General features: G+C 42.8%; 1 protein-coding gene across 1 annotated transcript in view; it reads right to left on the bottom strand.

Annotated features, from left to right (window-relative positions):
* WTIP (WT1 interacting protein) overlaps nucleotides 1–20,203 on the bottom strand; it is a 271,804-nt gene that overhangs the window by 64,132 nt on the left and 187,469 nt on the right. The window contains exon 4 of the mRNA XM_069216956.1: nucleotides 14,583–14,645. Coding sequence (XP_069073057.1) covers nucleotides 14,583–14,645 — 63 coding nt within the window. The remainder of the gene's footprint in view (nucleotides 1–14,582; nucleotides 14,646–20,203) is intronic.

Raw genomic sequence — 20,203 nt, forward strand, 5'->3', positions numbered from 1 at the left:
CGGACAGATCCGGTTAAGGATTGTCAAAAATCAAAAGGGGGGGCTTACTGTGGTGGTTTTGAGACTGGTGCAGTGGACCCACGATTCACAGAAGGGAGAAAGTCGCCAAGCTGCAATATATTTGCTCTTGTTCAGATCAAGAGTGGGTACACTTGAGGGTGGTTAGTGAGGAGAGGCCCTCAAGAAGCAGAGGAGGCAACGAGGAGAGTGTCTCCCAAGATGTGACAGTGTGCAGTTTTCCCAGAAGTCTTGAGGGTGCCCGTCAAGGTTGCAGTGCAGCGCTTCGCCATGAGAGGGGCAGCTCAAAAAGCACAGCAGCAGAGCCTGTTCTGGCTGCTCCTGGTTGTGGGTGAGAGCCGCCAGGCAGGCTCCTTGGCAGACATGCATCATACCACAGAGGCTGGAGCCAGCAGGGTCAAGGCATGATGGCGAGCCCAAAGGTGTCCGTGCTGCTATAGGCAGGCCCGACCTCCAACAGATCAGTTGGGCTCCTTTTCTGAGTGTATATGGTCCCCTCAGGCCTTGTTGAGCGGGCTGCCATTTTGGCCTCAAGGCCAGTGCCGAGGTAGGAGAGCGGAGAGGCTCCTACCCCCCGATCCAGGCTCAGCATGAAAGGGAATCACCGCCATTGGTGTCCAGCGGATGGGCATCGGTAAGAGGGGGTGCGATGCCAGGTCCCCTAATATGATTACTGGGCGAGTAGGGGTAGAAGGAAAAGAGCGCTCTTAAAACGCATCTGCCATTGTTACAAACTTGCCCACACCCCCAGTATATTCTCTTTTTTTATTTTTTTATTTAACACATTTTTTTTAATTGACAGAGAAAACAAACAAAACATAACTGAGCACTGTCAAATGTTGTGACCTCATTGACATAGACACTACAGACCACACCACACCACACCACACCCTGCTCCCTCCGCCTCTCAATGCCACCCGCAGTATGGCCCATGAAAATGTCTGTAACTACTGAACTCCTCGGGTGATGAGGATCGGGCCACCACATCTTCACCCTATACTCATTCCAGTGTCTGCAGATTTTCACCTACTTACGGGGACAACCTTGGCCTTCATACACCACTTTCTGAGCTAGCATGCACCAGTCCATATCACTTTTCCAGTCTCCCAGTGTCGGTACCTGATCGGCACCCCACAGCTGTGCCACATTCTGTTTAGCCACTGCCAACTCGAGGGTGATCCACACACAGTCCATACGGAGCAAATATCTTCCCTCCCAGACATTTAAGAGACACTATCATGCTCATGCGGTTAGGGGAGCCCCACAGACCTCGCTCAAGCAGGCAATCACACTCATCCAGAAGCCCTGTAGTACTGGGCAGTCCCAAATTATATGGTAAAAGGTGCCTGTATGGCCACAGCCTTTTCGGCCCTCAGCTGTCGGTATCCTGCCCAATTTGACCAATGTGGGCTGTGTGAAGTAGGAGCAGTGGAGGATCTTTAACTGAACTAAACAGAAACCTGATTGCATGGCCACTTACCTAAGGGATGTCAGGGCCTCCGCCCAGTCGCTGTCAGAGAACTCACACATCTGCAACCCATCACTCTTTCAGTAGTGCCTCTGATGTATTATTAAGCAGTTTTTAATATGTCAGCGATATGGCTCAAGTCGGCATGTGTTCATCAAGTAGTTTATCCTCTAGGGCAGATGACTTCAGGAGTACCGTGCCTTTCAGCAATCCCACTCTCAAGGCACAACAGACCTGTATGTAACGGTATGTTTTAGTAGTCCCTAGCTGATAGTTTCGTAGTTTTATAAGGGGAATGACATCTTCTTGGCGCCACAAATCACCCACTTCGGAGAGTCCAATCATGTTCCATTTGTCAAAGCCTGGTAAACGTCCCAGTTTACCCTGCACATCTGCGTTTCACAGGAGGGCAGCTGGAGTAATCCTCCTTTTCCATCCCAAGGCCTGCGTGGCTTTGTGCCAGAGGTTTATGGCTGTTGCCGTGGGACCCAGCTTCAACGGATCACACAGAGAGCTCTAAGCTATCCTCCCAGCTGCATAACCAACCTATCCATTCTGAAGGCCGGTTCCTCCGTGGAGCAAAACATCCACCTATTTAAGGTAGTCAGCTTAGTGGTCCAGTAATATTTTTGGATGTGTGGTAGTGTCAAACCCCTAGAACACCATCCCCTCGTCAACTTGTGTTGTGCTATCCGTGTGCGACCCCAGTCCCAGAGCAGCACCCCAATCTCATTCTCGATTTTCTTAAAGTATGAGTTATGGATGGGATATGGAGAATATTGCAAGACAGAGAAAGTGGGAAAGGGACGTAACTTTAAGCAGTGCCGCTCTGCCCAGGAGCGACAATGGGAGAGACCTCTAGTGTTGGATGTCACATTTCAACCTGCGCAGGGGCAGTGACAAGTTTTTGTGGAAGAATAAATCTGGGTCAGAGGTATCGGTACCCCTCAGTAACTATTTCTGCACCACAGTTTTGGGGCAATGTCGGCAATCGTCCCTGATAATTACATATTTGGGACTTACGCCAATTTATTGTGTACTCTAAATAGCACCAGAAAGTTGTCAGGATCTGCATTATTCTAACTAATGTGTTCTCGGGATCAGTTACATAGAGTAGGACATTATCCGCGTGTAGGGGTATCTTATCCTCCCACTGATCTGTCCATTACATTCCTCAAACCAATAGATCTTGTCTGATCCACGCAGAGAGGGGCTCCTGCACCAGAGCAAAGATAAGGGAAGACAAGGGGGAGCCCTGTTGGGTGCCCCGCAGAAGCCTAAATTCTTGCAATATTTCTCTGTTGACTTTCATCTGTGACAGTGGGTCTGCATAAAAGAGGTGCACCCAGCTAATAAAGCGTGGATCAAAGCACGTTCTAGCCAACACCTCAAACATATAGGTCCATTCTATGGAGGTAAACATCATTTTGGCATCTAAAGAGAACACCAACATCCGATCCTGCATATTAGGAGCTTGACAGAGTGCCATAGAGGCACCTCAGGTTAAGGGAGGCATTACGATGCGGCATGAAACCAGATTGATCCGGATGGATCAAGTCCATGATCATTTTGAGGAGTCTGGAGGCCAGGGCTTTGGCCATGATCTTAGCTTCAGCATTGAGGAGGGAGATCAGCGTGTAGGAGAGACAGTCATCCGGGGCATTCTCCTCTTTTGGGATGACCACTATCGTGGCCAATCTCTGGTCTCTAGCCAACGAGCCTTGTTGCCACCTCCCTTGAAACATACCGAGCAAGTGAGGGGCTAGGCTTTAGCTTACCAATTTGTAGAACTCAACGGGAATGGCATAGATTCTTTTTTTAAGTATTTTTATGCAGAATGCCAGTAATAAAAATACTTAACTACCACACCAGCTTCTCAAGGTCAGAACTATGCTGGTTTTAAATGGGAATGCCAACAGCAATTTCAACAATTTAATTTTTTTTAAATGTGCAGCCGTAATGGCTAACATCTGCATGTGCTTTCGGGCTCATCCGGCTCTGTACACAGCACATCATGGGGAAAGCTATTGTCATCTCTGCCTGCTTGCTGGTCAGAACACAGATCATTCCATATCCTGGCACTCAGTGACACCAGCAGTATCATTGCAGCAGCCTGGAATTTTGTGCCAGGAAGGTGTGCAAATCTATGGACCTCTCCTAGCAAAAACACCGTATTTTACCAACAAACAGGCATCAGGGGAGCCTCTGTGATCAACCCATGCCAAAGACAGGGAAGCAGACTGTAGCCACACACCTTGCAGGAACATGGTGTAGTTAGATACAGCTACATGTTTTATTTACTTAAGGCACTCTACAAGTAACATTTTCTGTAACAAACAAAGCAAGACTTTAACAACAAATCACCAATTTAGCAGCAGCTGTCAGTTTCAGGTATTGCCCCCCTCATCAGCCAGTATTTTTATCATCACTTCCCCTTCTCCAGACCATATGGCACCATGTCACCAGAATATCAATACTCCATCCTAGGCTTTAACTTAACAACCTACTGCATTATGGAGGTTTAGTAGCAGCTGACTCCACTTGCACCTGGTAAAGATTTGTAGTTAAGCACAAGACTTGAAGGGTCTGTGTGGTTATGTGACAGAGCAAATTTCTCGCAAAGTGGTCCCTGCGCCAGAGTCTCATTTCATCTGTAAAATGTGTATTAGAGAGTGAGACACTTATTACTTCCCTGTAGGCTCAAGACTGGTGTTCAGGTGTGAAGACACACTCTGGAGGAAACTGAGTACGATACTTGATGCCTGCTCTGCGTTATTTTAGTTTATTGTTGTCAACACAATATATATGTTTTCGAATAGCTTCAAATAGAAAAGGAAGTGACGCAGCTGGCCATGGTACTTAGTGTATTTTATTGTATGTTAAGTCACAGAGACGTCCATGTGTGTTGGGTGTGTGTTGATGCTGTATCAGACGCTGTGCTGGTGTAGAAGGGAGGCGTGCTTTGTTGAGTGTGGCCAGTAGAGAACCTCCAGATGTAATGGCACACATAGTATTGGCAGTGGAAGAGGTGCTGTCTTGTTTGCTGTGACTGTAGGAGAGATGTTGTGTTTTTCTGACAGTGAACAGGATCTACTGCAGATGAAGCATTTAGTGCTGATGCACAAGAGATGCTGTCGAAGGGTCTGCAAGTGTTCTTCAGCAAGGGTCAGAGTGGTCCATTTTCTGAGTAGACAGCAGAAATAGTCTGCTCATGGTGGGGGCTGCAAAGACTGTGGAGACTGCAGTCTGCTCCCTGTAGGGTGTGTCGAAACTGCAGATATAGCAGTCTGCTCCTTGTGGGTTCTGAGGAGACTGTGGAGATTGCAATCTGCTCCTAGTTGTGTTTGAGGCAGTTGACATCTGCTCCGGGTGGGGTCTTAGGAGGCTGCAGTCTGCTCCTTGTGGGGTCTGAGCAGAAAGTGAGGACTGCTTTCTGCTCCTGGTTGTGTCTGAGGTGGTTCCAGTTTGCTCCTGGTAAGGTCTGAGAAGACTGTGGAGATCGCAGTCTGTGGAGATTGCATTCTGCTCCTGGTTGGGTCTGTGGAGATTGCATTCTGCTCCCGGTGGGGTCTGAGGAGTTTGCAGTCTGCTCTTTGTGGGGTCTGAGGAGACTGTGGAGATTGAATTCTGCTCCTAGTTGTGTCTGAGGAGATTGTGGAGAGAGTTGACTGCTCTTGGTAGGGCTGGGGACACTGGAGCTAGCCATCTGCTCCTAGTCGGGTCAGAGGAGACTGAGACAGTCTTCCACGTGAAGTGGGGTCTCAAATATTGGTCTTAACATTTCCTTAACTTAAATACCCTCTGCATATATGGCTGCCTCTGTGCTGAATGTTACAACCAGCTCACACCAAAAATAGAATGTCTGATTTAAGATAAACATCCTTTCGCTCTACAAAACGGCTACTGGTGTAACAGCTGTGCTGACACATTAAGATGGGTAAAACTGGTTCATAGCATTTACGTTGCTTGATTTAAAAGGGACTTTTTTAATCCCTCTGGCTCTTTTTGTTCCTTTTTCCCTAACTTTCGAAGAAGCTTCTAGGAGTCCAATCAGCGAAGCGTCGTTGTAATGCCGGGGAGGGTGCAACATAAAGCAGGATCTGCAATCGCAGGGTAGAAAGAATATCTGGGTACAAGCACTAGAGCAACCTCCTCTGTGCCAATATTGATTAGAGGAAGGTTATTGAGCACACAATGGGTGCAGGTGGCTTGAGCATATGTCCCAGCAAAAGGAGCTATTTACAGGATCAATGAATGCCAGCAACCCCCAAACACTAACAAGCATTATGTAATTTCAGTTTGTGTTGCAAAGAAAATGATATTGATAGCTCACATTACAAACAGGAAAGACCTGTGTGATTTTGGAAGATAGGCAACATGGTGATAGAATTCCTACTATTTTTCTATGTCTTTTTAGGAAAAGCCAGGCCGACGTGTATAGGCCTGTAGGAGTCGACGTTGTAGTAATAAGTCGAAACATTAAAACGTTATTTACATCCTTATGCAGTCCACATAGTATGCGGCCCTAGACGGCATATTATCAAGTGGTACAACTCTCACACAACAGAATCTGCTTAAGATTTAATATAACTAAAACCCTTTTAAAAGTTTAATAAAAAAAGAGTGGCAATGGGTCTAGAGTAAAAGGTTTCAAAAAAAGCTTAAAAATGAATTATGGTAACATGAAGAAAAGCAGAGCGACAGTGCTCACCAGGGGCCAAGCTCTGTGGAATACAGGAAGCAGCTCTGTCTCCTTATACTGGTCAGTCTTTCCCTAAGCCTATTTGCTCCTGTTTCAGAGACCAAGAAGAGACCAAACAACCTTAAGTAACAAGACAACACAGACGAAGTCAAAAATCAAATGGTGTTCTATAGGGGCCAGGCATGAATTAAATGCTCTCTTTAATTAGAACATCCTCAGCGACTACCTCAGAGGCAATATTGATGTGACCCCACAAAACGTGCCCTGGATGAGCAAACAGGCAGACTATCATGCACTTTGCTTGCTACAAACACTAGGTGTTCACGGCCGCTTCTACTTGGTTGCCACCAACTGTTAGGCCAATCTTGTAAAGGTCTATTTTGCAAAATTACTTGGGAAGTAACTTTGCAAATTTCCATCATAATTAAAAACCCTATTATTCTCACTGCCAGACTCTAACATCTGTTGAAAGGATATGTCAGACTTTTCTCTATTGTAGGTTAAACAAGAATTTTCCCCTTACTGTTGTGTGGGTCAAAAATGTTTTTCCGTTTATGGGGTACAGGACAGAATTTAGTTACATTGACCTGACAACCCACCCGGGACAATGGTAATATGGTGGCATTTACACTGTGTGGGAAACTATCAACTGAATACGGATGCAAACTAATTGCTCCTCTGTTAAGGTGTGATACCACCAACAGAATTTTTATTTTAAATACCCTGCAGCTGCTTTTGTCAACATGGTAGAACCAGAAATTGCCAACGCTTTCTACAAGCCACATATCACAAATTATTTATTGTGTTTTAGTTTGTGAAACCACGCTTCCTTCTGGCCGATTATGGACAATAAAACTCAATTCCCCAGCGAAGAGGTTACATCTTGCAGTTTTTAAATCGGATGCTGTTGCAGATATTGTTCTCGCTTTGGAATAGGAAATACCATTTACCCCTCAATATGTGAAGATCTTGTACTCATTCCTGTAGGGGTTATTGTACCTCCACTAACAGAATTAATAAGTGACCTATTTTTAGTCATGCTTTTTATGAGGTTAGGAGTACATTTTTTGCCGCAGTCATACTGGATGGTTAGCAGCACCTTTTTTCTCCAGAGCGGATGGAACAACTTCAGAATTTCTTTGAACTGAGTGTGAGGCACAGGGGCACAAACAATTGATCACCATTTGGGAGGCCGGCGACCGCTGGAGTTTTACCCTGGCCCTTCCTTCACCTCTTTACGTGTACAACAATAAGGCTGACCTTTTTTGGGCTTCTATGGAGGTGTAATTGTTTTTTTCGGAGGATGGTACTATTTCTATGTAATGTAATATAAGGTGGATTTGTAGAGTGCTGCTTGTCATCTGTGAGGATATCTAGGCGCTGAGCAGGTGAGTGTAGGCATGTGTTGAGGCTGAGCTTGAATACAGGCAGTCTTAATGGGTCCACAAGAAGAATAATTGAATAGCCAGGCCCCAGCTTTTTGCTGAATTCAAGAAGTGATTTGTTGGGGGAGGTCGTTCCAGGATTTGGCAGCTTGGTAGGCGAATGGTCGAACTCCAATTCTGCTTTTGTGGATGCGGGGTGTGTGTCAGTGAGTGATGCTAAGCTATGTTATCAGGTGGGTTGGTGGAAGTGAAGCCTTTGGTTGAGGTATGCATGTCCTGTGTTGTGTAGTGACTTGAATATATGTGTGAGAAGTTTGAACTGGCAGTGGTTGTGGATGGAGAGTCAGTGGTGTGGGTTCGGCACGAGAAGTCGAGGACGAGACTGGCGGTGGCATTTTGGGTGGTTTGAAGTCTGGGAAGAAGATGGGTAGGAAAGATGGCACAGAGTGTGTTGCAGTAGTTCAATCTGCTTGTGATTAGGGCCTGCATGATGGTAAGTCTGGTGTCCACTGGGAGGCACTAGAAGATTTTACGCAATATGCAGAGGATGTGAAAGCATGAGGAGGTGACAGCGTTGACCTGGGTCTTCATGGTGAGGTTGTGTCTGGGATGCAGCCTAGGTTCCTAGCATGGTCGGTGGGGGTAGCTGTGGGTCCAAGATCTTCAGGCCATCAGGTGGCATTCCAAGGTGAGCTCTTTTTCCTGAAGATCATACTTCAGTTTTGTCAGTGTTTACCTGGAGGCAGTTTTCTTTCATCCAGTTGGCCATGCTGGTCGTGCATTGTTTGAAGTTTGTCATGGCGGTTATAGTCCAAGAGGAAAAAAAATAAGCTTGGTGTCATCGGCAAAGATGATGTTGATTCTGCTGCATCTGATGATGTTGCCTGAGGAGTCATGTACATGTTAAAAAGTGTGGGGCTGAATGACGATACCTGTAGGACTCCGCAGATGAGGTCCTAGGATTCTGATGTAAATGGTAAGAGCCTGACTTGTGTTCTTGCAGAGAAGGAAGTTATCCATTTGAGCACATGGCCTTGTATTTCTGCTGTGTGTATTCTGGTGATCAGTGTGTGGAGGAAGACGGTGTTGAAAGTGGTCGACGGTGTTGAGAGAGGTCGAGGGGGATGAGGGTAGGGGTCTGTCCACTGTCGAGGATGGTGCATATGTTGTCTGCGGCAGCGATGAGGGATATTTCTGGGCAGTCATTTCGGAATCCTGATTGGGAGTAGTCAGAGAGTTGTCTGTTGATGGTCTTCCAGATGCTTTGGCTGGGAAGGGGAGCTGCGAGATGGGTCAGTAGTTGCTGAGTACTTAGGGGTCGGATGAGGGTTTTTTGAGGAGGGTGGTGACTTCGGCCTGTTTCCAGATTCTTGGGAAGGTGTCTGTCCTGAGGGAGTCTTTGATGATGGAAGTGAGTGGAGCGCTAATTGTGGCACTTCCTAGGTTGAAATTATGGTGGGGGCAGGGGTCTGTGGAAGCCCCCAGTGGACTGTCTTCATTACTGTTGCAGTGTCCTTGATGGATAGAGGGGTTCATGTGGTTAGTTGGTAGTCTTTGGTTGATGACGTTAGCAAGGTGGGAAGGTTGATGGGGGGATGGCTGGGGTTCGAAGTTACTGTAGATCTTTGTAATATTTTTACGAAAGAAGTAGGAGAGGTTTTTGCAGAGTTCTTGTGTAGGGATGATGGTTTGAGTGGCAACTGTTGGGTTGGTGAATGGCTTGATGATGGTGAAAGGTTCCTTGCAGTTGTTGGAGCTCAATTTGATTCTCAGGGTCAGGGCCTTTTTCTTGGTCTCTTTTACTTAGCTGTTACCCCCAAATGTTCAATATTGTCCTTCATCTTTCCTTGCAATATGCCTATTTCACGGTCTTGGGTGATCTCAATGTTCATGTAGATGACCCTAAGTGCAATGAGGCAACTCAGCTCATTCAGACCTTAACTGGTTTGAACCTTATACAACTTATTCAGTCCCCTTACACACAGGGCTGGGACATGGTCTGGAGCCGATCTTTTCAACTATTGTTAGTCTGCAGGACAGCTCACCAGAGCACCTCATCTGGTCAGATCAATTTTGTGTTCCTTTTTCATTCTTTGGAGCTCGACATCAGAATAGGATGTCTTCTCCCTCCCCCCAGATATGAAGAGAAGGTGGCAGAACATCTCAGAAGAATCTCTTGCACTTACCGTCCAGACTTCACCTCCTTCCCTCATAGGTCTAGTAGACTCTGGTGTTGCTTTGTTTAACTAATGGGTTACCAATTCTTTGGATCTCTAACATCCCTGAAAGTCCACGTGGCAAATAGATCCAAGCCCTGTCTCCCTTTGTTCTCTCCCACCCTAACAGCAGAAAAATGTCTATGCAAAAAACTGGGACAGAGTTGGAGAAGGTCCTATGATCCTGAGGCTAAGCTCTTATATGAAGCAGCTCTCAGTAAATTTTGTAAACTTACATGAAAAGCTCATTTTTCGTCACATGTTGAAGCAGTCTCTACCGCCTCCAGGGAACTGTCAAATATAGTGAAGTCTTTCATTCCTCCAGAGGTGGCTAAAAGTGCTGTTGACCCTTCTTCCAAACTCTGTTTTTATAAGAAAATTCAGGATCTGTTTTGTATTTTCCCTGCTGTATCCAGTATGGATACGACAACTGCAAGTATAAGTCTTCTGTCTCAGAGTTCTGACTATTTCAGTAGAGGACTCGTTATGCAAGTCTGAGAAATGCAAGTCTGGCTCTCTTGGAGAGCCTTGCTTAACTCATATTTTCAGGATGATGACTCAGCATGTTAAAACATGCCTCAAAAAAATGTGGAACACCTCCTTGAATCCTGGCATATTCCCTGCTCTTGGAAACATGCATTCCTTCTGCTGCTTCTCAAGAAACCAAATGCAGACCCTTGGGTTTTAAGCAATTTTAGACCTATTTATCTTCGACCTGCTCCTTCAAAAATTGTGGAGGAATGGGTAAACCAGCAGTTATCTTCCTTTGCAGAGGCAAATGGTCTTCTCCATGACTCTCAAGTGGGTTTTTAAGCCAGCTATAGAACTGAAACTGCACTTCTGGAGATGGCCGAATTTGCAAGGGAAAATCGAGGCACACCTTTCATGGTGGTGTTATTAGACCAGTCAGCAGTGTTTGACACAGAGTCTCATCCTACCCTCCTGAACAGGCTAAGTCAATATGGCATTCGGGGCAAGGTCCTTTCTCGGCTTAAATCATTTTTGGAAGGTAGATCACAACAAGTTTATCTCCACCCTTTCTCTTCATTACCCAGACCTCTTGTTTGTGGGGTACCTCAGGGTTTGGCCCTGAGCCCGCTATTGTTTATGCTATATCTTGCCCCATTAGCTGCCTTGATTGAAACCTAGGGCATGAAGGTGGTGTCACATACAGATGACATTCAATTTTTGTGCTTCTTTCAGGAATGCTTGGAGTCAGCACTACATAAATTTAAGGAGCGCCGTAAAGAAGTATCTGCTTGGATGGAGTAAAATTTTATTAAATTAAACTCCAACAAAACTGAAGTTCTCTTTTTCAACAAAGAGCCACCTCACCCCTCCACCCAGACTGCTCCCTCAGGCTTGAAGAATTGAATCCTTTGTCGACGCCAAGCTCCTCTACTAGGAATTTAGGTGTTATGTTTGATTTTGCCCTCTCCTTTTTTGCTCAAATAAGACAGATTTAATCGGTCTGCTTCCTGAAACTTAGAACCTTAAGAAAGCTGTTCCTTGGTCCAGGAGGAGACCTGTAAAGTTGTAGCCCATTCAATGGTAAACTCTCGTTTGGAATATGCCAACAGCCTCTATCTAGGCCTGCCAGCTTGTCTGACACAGACATCAGATAATTCAGAATGAGGCAGCTAGACTTCATCCGAAGAGTTCCTTTATGCAAACATTTCTCCCCCCATTTGAAGCAGCTACACTGGCTCCCAATGGCAAAGTGCATCAAATTCAAAGCCCTCATTCTTGCTTTTAGAGCCTGTGCAGGAATGGACCCTCCTTACCTGAGGAACAGACTGGGCCCCTACAAACAAGAGGGAGTGCTGAGGTCTAATAACCTCAGTTTGATGCAGATACCTACATTTTCTAAAGTCCGGCGTTGTGGTAGCTTCTTCATGATGCTCACAGCCAAATTCTGGAATGACCTGCTGCTTAGGGCTGAGTCAGCAGCCTTCTTCAAAAGAGAGCTAAAATCCTGGCTGTTTGGTACAAATTAGTTTTCTGGATGATGCAGTGTGATTTCTGTCTTCACTTTGAGCGCTGGGACATTTCCGTTGAAGCAGCTGTGCTCTGAACAAATTTATTTGATTAATTGATTGATGTGATAGTGTCTAAGTGCGTCCTTCTAAGTGTTTCTTGTGGTTGGTGGGGTTTGTTGGGTGGCACTACATTTCTATTTCCATATCCATGTCTAAGAAAATGATTTACAAAGTGCTTTCTAGTGCAGCATTTACTTCTTGCCCAAACCAAGAAGGCAAATTAATCACTTTTACTTACTTGACTTTTTCCATGCCTGCAGCATGTAAGGATGTTTTAATGCATTAAATATAATTTTCACCTCTTACACAATGGCCAGCCATTTCCTTTTGTGGGTTTCTAGTAGATGACTCAGTATCCATCCCATGAAATTGAAAACTGACGCCTGAAAGGGAGTCAATCATACTGTCACTTATCTTCTTCCTTTTTAGGCTTAGTGTCAATCAATAGTAGTCTAAGTACTGTTTCAATTGTTGATTTTGTGTTATGTAGGCCTAAATGCAATATTTACTGATTTCTCTAAAGTAAGTGTTCTCTGAGGAAGATTTCCAATGTATTTCATTTAATTAGTGAACGCTTTCTGCATTTTTTGGCATCAATATATGAAGATGCTGGACTTGCAGATTCACAGTCAGACATGGCTGTTACACTTGAGGTGCTTCTAAAGTTGTTGGTTTGGTGAATGTTTTAACTCAAGCTCAATATCTGTGCTTAATTTGTAAATGAAAACGTGCAGGTGCCCAAAGCTCTCTCCTTAAACATGTGGCTGCTGCAATTAAATGTGAGAACAAGGAATACTGAGGCAGCGTAATCCTGAAGCCATCTTAGGCCTCTTTAATACATTTGCAGCCACTCCCTGCCCCTTCAGCTCACTTGCAGCTTTCTGCTTTCTCCCTTTTTGACGCTTTTTTCTTTTTTTTCTTTTCAGTATTTCCCATAAGTGTCTTTTGGTCAAAGTAATTGCTTGAGGCAGAAAAATAAGTGCCAGCCCTCAAAAATAAGTGCAGGTGCTCCGCGCCAGAAACCACCGGCTCAAATGAAGCACTGGTCAATATTCTTTCAGACTAACGTGGAATGTTTGTGCCTTGAAGGATGGTGACTTGTGCATGACACTCTCATGCCATTCCACTGTTTTCAGCACCACTTTGCATATGGTCTGATATTGCCTTGGCTGTACAGTCATAATAACCTGCAACATTCTTACGTGGATTTCGAGCATGTCTCTGGAAATCTTCCTGTTCCCACTCAGAGAATCATTATAGGAAGCCCTGTTAGTCACCTTTAGGCAGGTCAGCGTGCACAGCTTTGCAGCCAGGAGCCTGGTCCTGTTTTGCAGTTTCAGAAAAATCACTTCAGCGTCAAGTGTGCCACTCGCCTTCAGTTTAAGGCCCGCATGATCTAAAGGAAGCTCAAGATTACAAACTTTGTATATGCCCTTAAGAGATTTCTTTCAAAATAGCATCTTGTGTATGCCTATTGGTAGGTACACATGCAAACATCTGAGGTACACTTTAAATGCACTTTCATTTGTATTAGGCACAAAAAAACAAGCATTTGCCAAGCAATGGGTCTCGCGCATGCTCGAGTTAGAGCTATTACCGTTGTAAATTCCTAACTGGACTTTTCTTGACACATAAATTGAAAATTAAAAGTAAAACAGTTGACATAAGCAAGCCAATTCAAAGCGCCATGGCTGACATGACCGTGAGCGTGAAGGAGAGACACAAAAGGAAAAAAAGGTTTGCTTGCAGTCAACCGTATTGGCAAAAGTGCAATTATCAATGTAACCAGGTCGATGGCCAAGGTGTAACACAATTGCTCCAAGGAGGGACAAACAAAGCATTTACCAATGGTGCTAAAAGATTTTTGAAAGGCAAGGCCATGAACAAGTGATAGTGATGGGCGTGCAGAGGGCGTAGTTTAAATCCCACAGACATATTACAACACGTCAGAGCGCTCGCAGACTCGATCTAAAAAACAAAAGGCCACACACCAGAAACACAATTTTTCAACTGTTTCACATACAACCTGATGCACGTAAGTTCAGCGTCCATTCCGTTTTGCCAACCTCACTCACACAGCTGAACTCCATGGTAATTCATGTGAGGCAAGTCTATGGTGGATACCTGTAATTTAAACGTGTCTAAAGAATGCAATCAAGTTTCAAGATATCAAATGTATATTTCACAAGTACTTAAAGAATATAATGTTGGTGTCCCTAAAATTGCAGGTAAACTGAATCCATACACAGTTGAAATAAAGTTTCTCTACTACCTGCTATTTTAGGTGCATACCTTTTTTTAAACAATTGCTCCACAATACCACAATATGCTGCTAGTGTATTCCTGCACCCAAGCCCACAGAATGGCATCAACCATAGCTAACATTGTCACGTTTCGCACAGGTGTTGGGTAGGCCCTTATTTTCCTTTTTACTTCTGTTTAGCTTCTAATATCCGTAATTTAAAACATACTGCAAAGCATATGTGGCCTGAAACTTGGACGAAGTGTCATTCTTCAAGTCCTGGTGTTATTTACATTCGAAAACAAAAGTTTAAGCATTTTTCTTGTAAATGCACACTTTTATCAACTGAGTGAAAACTATGTTGACTCTGTAAGACTGTGATTGGGAAGTTACTTGATAGTTTAATCTCCCTGAGAAGTTCTTCTAAGCTGAAGAACTGCTGTGTCTGAGAAAAACAGGAGAAACATTAAACGGCAAACATAGGAATCGGTAATAAAGGCTTGGCGTCTTACCATTTCCATAATGAGATGTCCACACACAAAACACTTTTCTGCTGTTTGTTGAAACCCTGAATACTGTAAAATAAAAAAAGGAGAGTGATAAGCTTAGAGCTCCATGATAAGTGAACTTTATCACACGTTAAAATGCTGAGGCACTGTATTTTGCAATAGTTTTTCAATACTACAATCGCACGAATATTTTCGTCTGATTATAAAATAATCTGCTAAGTAATCGGTTGTGTAATTAAACACATAAGAACAAATGTAAAATGTAAATCAGTAGACGATAGAATAGGGCTAAAGCTCATTCTCCAGCTTCACAGCAAGAAGAAACTACAATGACAACACAAACCTGGCGCAACAACGCCTGCAATTTCCCAAATTCCGACCTGTGGCTTGAGTCTGTGCAGCTGACAAAGTTGCTAGTTGTAAGGCCACTTCCAATAGTTCCAGTTTGGATTCACACACCCCTGGAACAAGTATGGCACGGACAAAGGCACAAACCCACCGGACAAAGGCACAAACCCACCCGGTGCTTCCGGGATGAGGAATCCCCATGCCTTAACGTCGTCAGGTGGAGGGTGAGGCAAACGGGCCTAATAGCTGGGTTTTTAAAAAATATAATTCAGCACTCTGAACCTATTTTGATAGTTATTACCATCACATTTTCAGGTCTGGCATAACAATGCAGCAGTTGCTACACAAAATGAGATCAACCTTAAAAAGCAACCTTCAGGAGGACTACAGAGTGGGGCTTTGCCCACAAGTTGGTAGCCAGGAGTACATGTTTTGACTGGGCAGATGTTGTATGCTTCCACAGAAAAAAAGTGTTTCACCTTCACAAAGCTGTGATTACTTTATTTATCCACCTGCCTGAGCCAGCAGCATGATGCGCCTGCCTGAGCTTCAACTTTCAGGGACAAAAAATGGCACTGTAATTCTGTTAAGGTGTTTTAGATAAGATAATTCTGACAGAAGCATGGGCAGGTCATAAGGTACTGCAGTCCAGGCACCCTTCTTTTCCATCATTAACTTTAGACTTCACAGTGCAGTTCTGTGTTTGAGACCAGTATGTGATGCCCAGGGCTACAATAATCTATATGTATTTTTAGGTCTGGCTTGACAAAACAGCTGTCGCATGACCTAATGTGATAACAAAACACGACTTTCAGAGTAGTACTGAGACTAAGGACTAAGTTCCAGCTATATTGTGGTTCCCTTGAGTGTAGGATTTGATTGGGCTGAATTTGTGTGCCTGTACTAAAAGGAATACTTGTAATACAGTTTTTAGCTTGTGGTGAGGCTCAGTCTATACAGAAGGACTGAGTTGGTTATAGTGGCAAGCCAATGATTTTAACTACAGGTTTCATCTGTTTATTGTGAAACACTATCATAAATCACAAAGACTCGAGTACTTATTGTGAAAAACATATTAATGCCAACAGGCATTTATGTGTGGTTAGTTATTACTCTATATTAAAGCCTACATATAGGTATTTTGTTAAATGGATTCTCAGACAGTACCACAGAAGGCAAGGCTTTTGGTGCTAGTTACCCTGTTTGTCAAACCATAGATATAAAAGTTCTGGTCTGAGAAAATTCTTGTTAGGTTCTCTTAAGATATAATTTTGCATAGCCAACTGTAATTTTTTTCTTTTTCTACCTTTCTATTTCTAGGACTGTATGCCTGGCGGCTGCCTTGTGGAAAAGTTTAGACTCAATACTGTAGGTCTGAGTTGATTACGGTGACATGTTGAAGGCTTGATTGGTGCACTGGAAAAGTTATGTCCGATGCCATAGGTCTTGTTTGCTTTTGAAACCTTACGACCAAGGCATTTGGTCTAGCTTGTTTTTGTAGAAGAGCATGTGTTAAATCCAGAAAGCCTTTAACACTTGTTTATCATATTGTGTTGCAGCCTACAGACAGATATTTTATTGCATGTAATCGCAAAGATTACTGCAGAGGGCAAGAGCTTTGGCATTGACAAGCAACTCTAACAAACCCTGGGGATTTTCATCGGAACGGTAAAGGTCATAGGCTTCATTGGTTCATTGGGATGGGTCATGCCAAATTTCATAGGTTCAATCTGTTTTTTTATAAACCTTTATGACAAAGCTTGAGAAAAAGAAAGTAGGTTTACATGGATGGATTGTTATTACTCAAAATTAAAGCCTACAGTTTTGTTGTCACAAGGAATTTCACAGATTCTGTGTTGGTGATTCACCCGAACAAACCGTGGGGAAAAAAGAAAAGCACTAAAATAACCCCCTCTGAGGCCACCTTAGGAGAGATCATATTTTGCTTTGCCAACTAATTTTGTATATATTTGCACTTTTATGACTGTAGACTTGATGTTTGCTTTGAGGAAACCTTATGCTCAGTACAGCAGTCTTGAGTTGCTCGTGGTGGCAAGCAAATGATTAGGCAATATGCCTGACTATCGTGAAACATTATGATGAGAGCAGTAGGCCTGACATAATGATTGTGAAAAGCATATGTTAAAGTCAAATAGGAATTTAAGGCTGGATTATTATTACTCTGAATTAAAGCCTACATGTAGCTCTTGGTTACATGGAATCTCACCGATTCCTGAAACAGGCAAGGGTTTTGGCACTGTTATCTTCTTCTTTTAAACAATGGGTACAGAAGATTTGCCCTGCCAGATTCCTTGTTAAACAATGCTAGGAGAGAACAGTATTTTACTTTGCCAACTGTACTTTTGTATACATTTGCAATTTTAGGACTTTATGCCTGGTGGTTGCCTTGCAGCAATGTTTAGTAAAGCAGGTCCTGGTTATGGTGGCAAGCCAATGACAATAGATGTAGGCTTGATAGGTGTTCAGAGAAAGGTAATGCCATATGCCACAGGTATGATCTATCATGAAAGTTTATTACAAAGATAGTAGGCCTTGCTTATTTATTGTCAAAAGCATATGGCTGACCCAGTTGGCATCTAACAGTGGACTGTTGTGCCATTATGTTACAGGCTGTAGAAAGGCATTTGGTTACATATAATGTCACAGATTAATCGCAAGAGGCAAGGGGTTTTGGTGGAGGTCACCCACTCGGACTAACCCCTAGTAGTAGAATTTCACTGTAATGAATCTTGTCAGGGCCTATTGAGAGGGATTGTATAGTGGTTTGCCAACTGTAACTATATATACATATTCATCATTTTATAAATGTATGCTTGATGATTTCTAGTTAATGTGCTCTTTTGTAAGCTTGTGCTGTATATAGAGTCATGTAATTGGTAAGGCCTAGACATCTTATTAATTCACTGGGAAAAGTTATGTGAGATTGCTTAGGTGTGATCTGTTTATAATAAAAAGTTATGACAAGACAAACATGCCTAACTTACTTATTGTGAAAAACATGCATTACAGGCAAAAGGCTTTTAAGTGTGGGTTGTTATTACACTGTGCTAAAGCCTGTAGGCAAGGATTTTGTTACATGGAATCACACAGATTACCTTAGTAGACAATGTTTTTTGTGTTGGTGACTCATCTGAACAAACAGTAGAGATAGACTATTTGCAGTATTGTAATCCTTATTAGGCTTCATTAGTAGCGATTTATATTGTTCTGATAACTGTATTTTGGTTACAGATTTTTTATTTTATTGCAATACATTCCCAATGAGATTGCCTTGTGGGAAGCCTTATAACCAACATAGTAAGTGTAAATTGGTTATGGCAAAAAACAATGCTAAAGGCTATAGGCCTGATTATGTATTATGAAACACTCTGATAAGACAATAGGCCTGGAGCATATGTTAAAGTCATATAGGCATTTAAGGCTGGATTGTTACTACTCTCAATTAAATCCCACAGATAGCTTTCTTGTTGCATGGAATGTCATTTATTATCATAGTAGTAAGCGTTTTAGTGTTGATTACCCCATCTTGAAAACCATGGACATAGAAGATTTGCACAGTGAGAATCCTTGTTAAACCCCATTAGGTAAGAATAGTATTTTGCTTTGCCACCTATGAGAAAGCTTATGTTCAGTATGCACGATGCAGTTAGTTAGGATGACAGCTAGAGACCTGGTTGGATCATTAAGAAAAAATATTTCTGATGCTATAGGTCTGATCTGTAAATTCAGGAAAGGTATGGTAAATGCATTAGGCAAGACATACAAATTGTGAAAATCATATGTTAATATCAACAGGCATTTGTTAAAGCCAACAGATAGGCATTTTCTAACATAAAAAGTCAGAGACTACCTTAGTAGGGAGGTTTATCGATGTTAGTTCTCACCTCTTCTAGAAGATTTCACCGTAATAATTCTTGCTAGAATCTCTTCCTAACTATCTGCCAGGATCATTACATAATACAAACATCCATATATACATGTATATCCCCATAGGTACAGCAGGTCTGTTTCAGCTCTGTTCTGCCACTGACCTGTCGGAGTGTAATTTACGCTCAGTTTCCACTCATGAAAGTGTAGTGCATGGGGGAATGACTAAGTCCACATCAGTCATTGGCTCTCTTGCCCTGGAAATGACGGCATTTTTTGATCACATGCATTACACTCACATGAAAATAAGTTTGCTTTAATGTCCAGGCTGGTTGGCTTTTCTTTTAGTTTTCAATTTTCTTGTGTTATAGTTCCCCTTTCACTTCTTTGCTTCTCCTCTTTTCATTTTAATGTTTAAGAGAATACTACAGTTGTCCAGGAAGTGCTAATGGGTCACTTTCTTGACGCTCCTTTCATCTTCAGTACATCGCATCCCACATTGCCACATCTTCTAAACCAAGAGAGCAATATGGAATACTTTTGCCCATAATGTATCATTGTTTTAACATTCCATGATAGGCACCACATTGGCTCTAAACGTGACAGCCATGATGGAACTTTAAAACAACAGACTACTAACAATTCCTCTGCAAAATGACCGCCTGTAGCCATGTTTAAATTCGTTACTGCAAACAGAATGTTGGAGTAATCGAGAACAGTTACATCAGAGCTAAGTGACACTGACGAAATGTGGGCATTAATTAGATAGTCATCAGGGCTCAATGAGGCTGAAAAAATGTGGGCCCTGATCAGACAGGATATTCATGGACCAATGATTCAGAGATATAATTAACATGTTAATTACAAAATGTACGGTCAAGACATTTAGTTGTACATTCACACGTCCTTCAGTAAATGGACTACTTATCATTATGGGTTTAAAAAAAAAAAAAGCTCTATCAGAAATGATGCATCTGTATATATAATAATGTATAAATAATGTGTTGGCACGCTGTGTTTTTTTGATTGTTTATGTTTTGTTCCTGTATCTTTACCATACTTTTTTTAACAAAAGATTTTACGAAGGGGTCATCATGAATACAGTGCCTTTATAATAACTCGGTCATGTATGAGGAATTTTGTGAGAAACCTGATAATAGCAAAGTTTTTTTTTTTTAACTGTAGGAAGTCTTGCAACTGTATGTATAATGGTGTGCAGAAGAGCAGAGTATTAGATTGTGGGTATAAAACTAGTTAAGATTTGTGATCTGGCCCTTGATTGGCTCATATTTAATTTGGTGTCATATTTGTAATCCTTTCATTACTAATTAGGATACCTCGTGGATTATTTAGATAAACCAATACTAAAGTAATATGTATTGGGTGAT

Source organism: Pleurodeles waltl, chromosome 12 (genome assembly GCF_031143425.1).
Source record: "Pleurodeles waltl isolate 20211129_DDA chromosome 12, aPleWal1.hap1.20221129, whole genome shotgun sequence".
NCBI lineage: Eukaryota > Metazoa > Chordata > Amphibia > Caudata > Salamandridae > Pleurodeles > Pleurodeles waltl.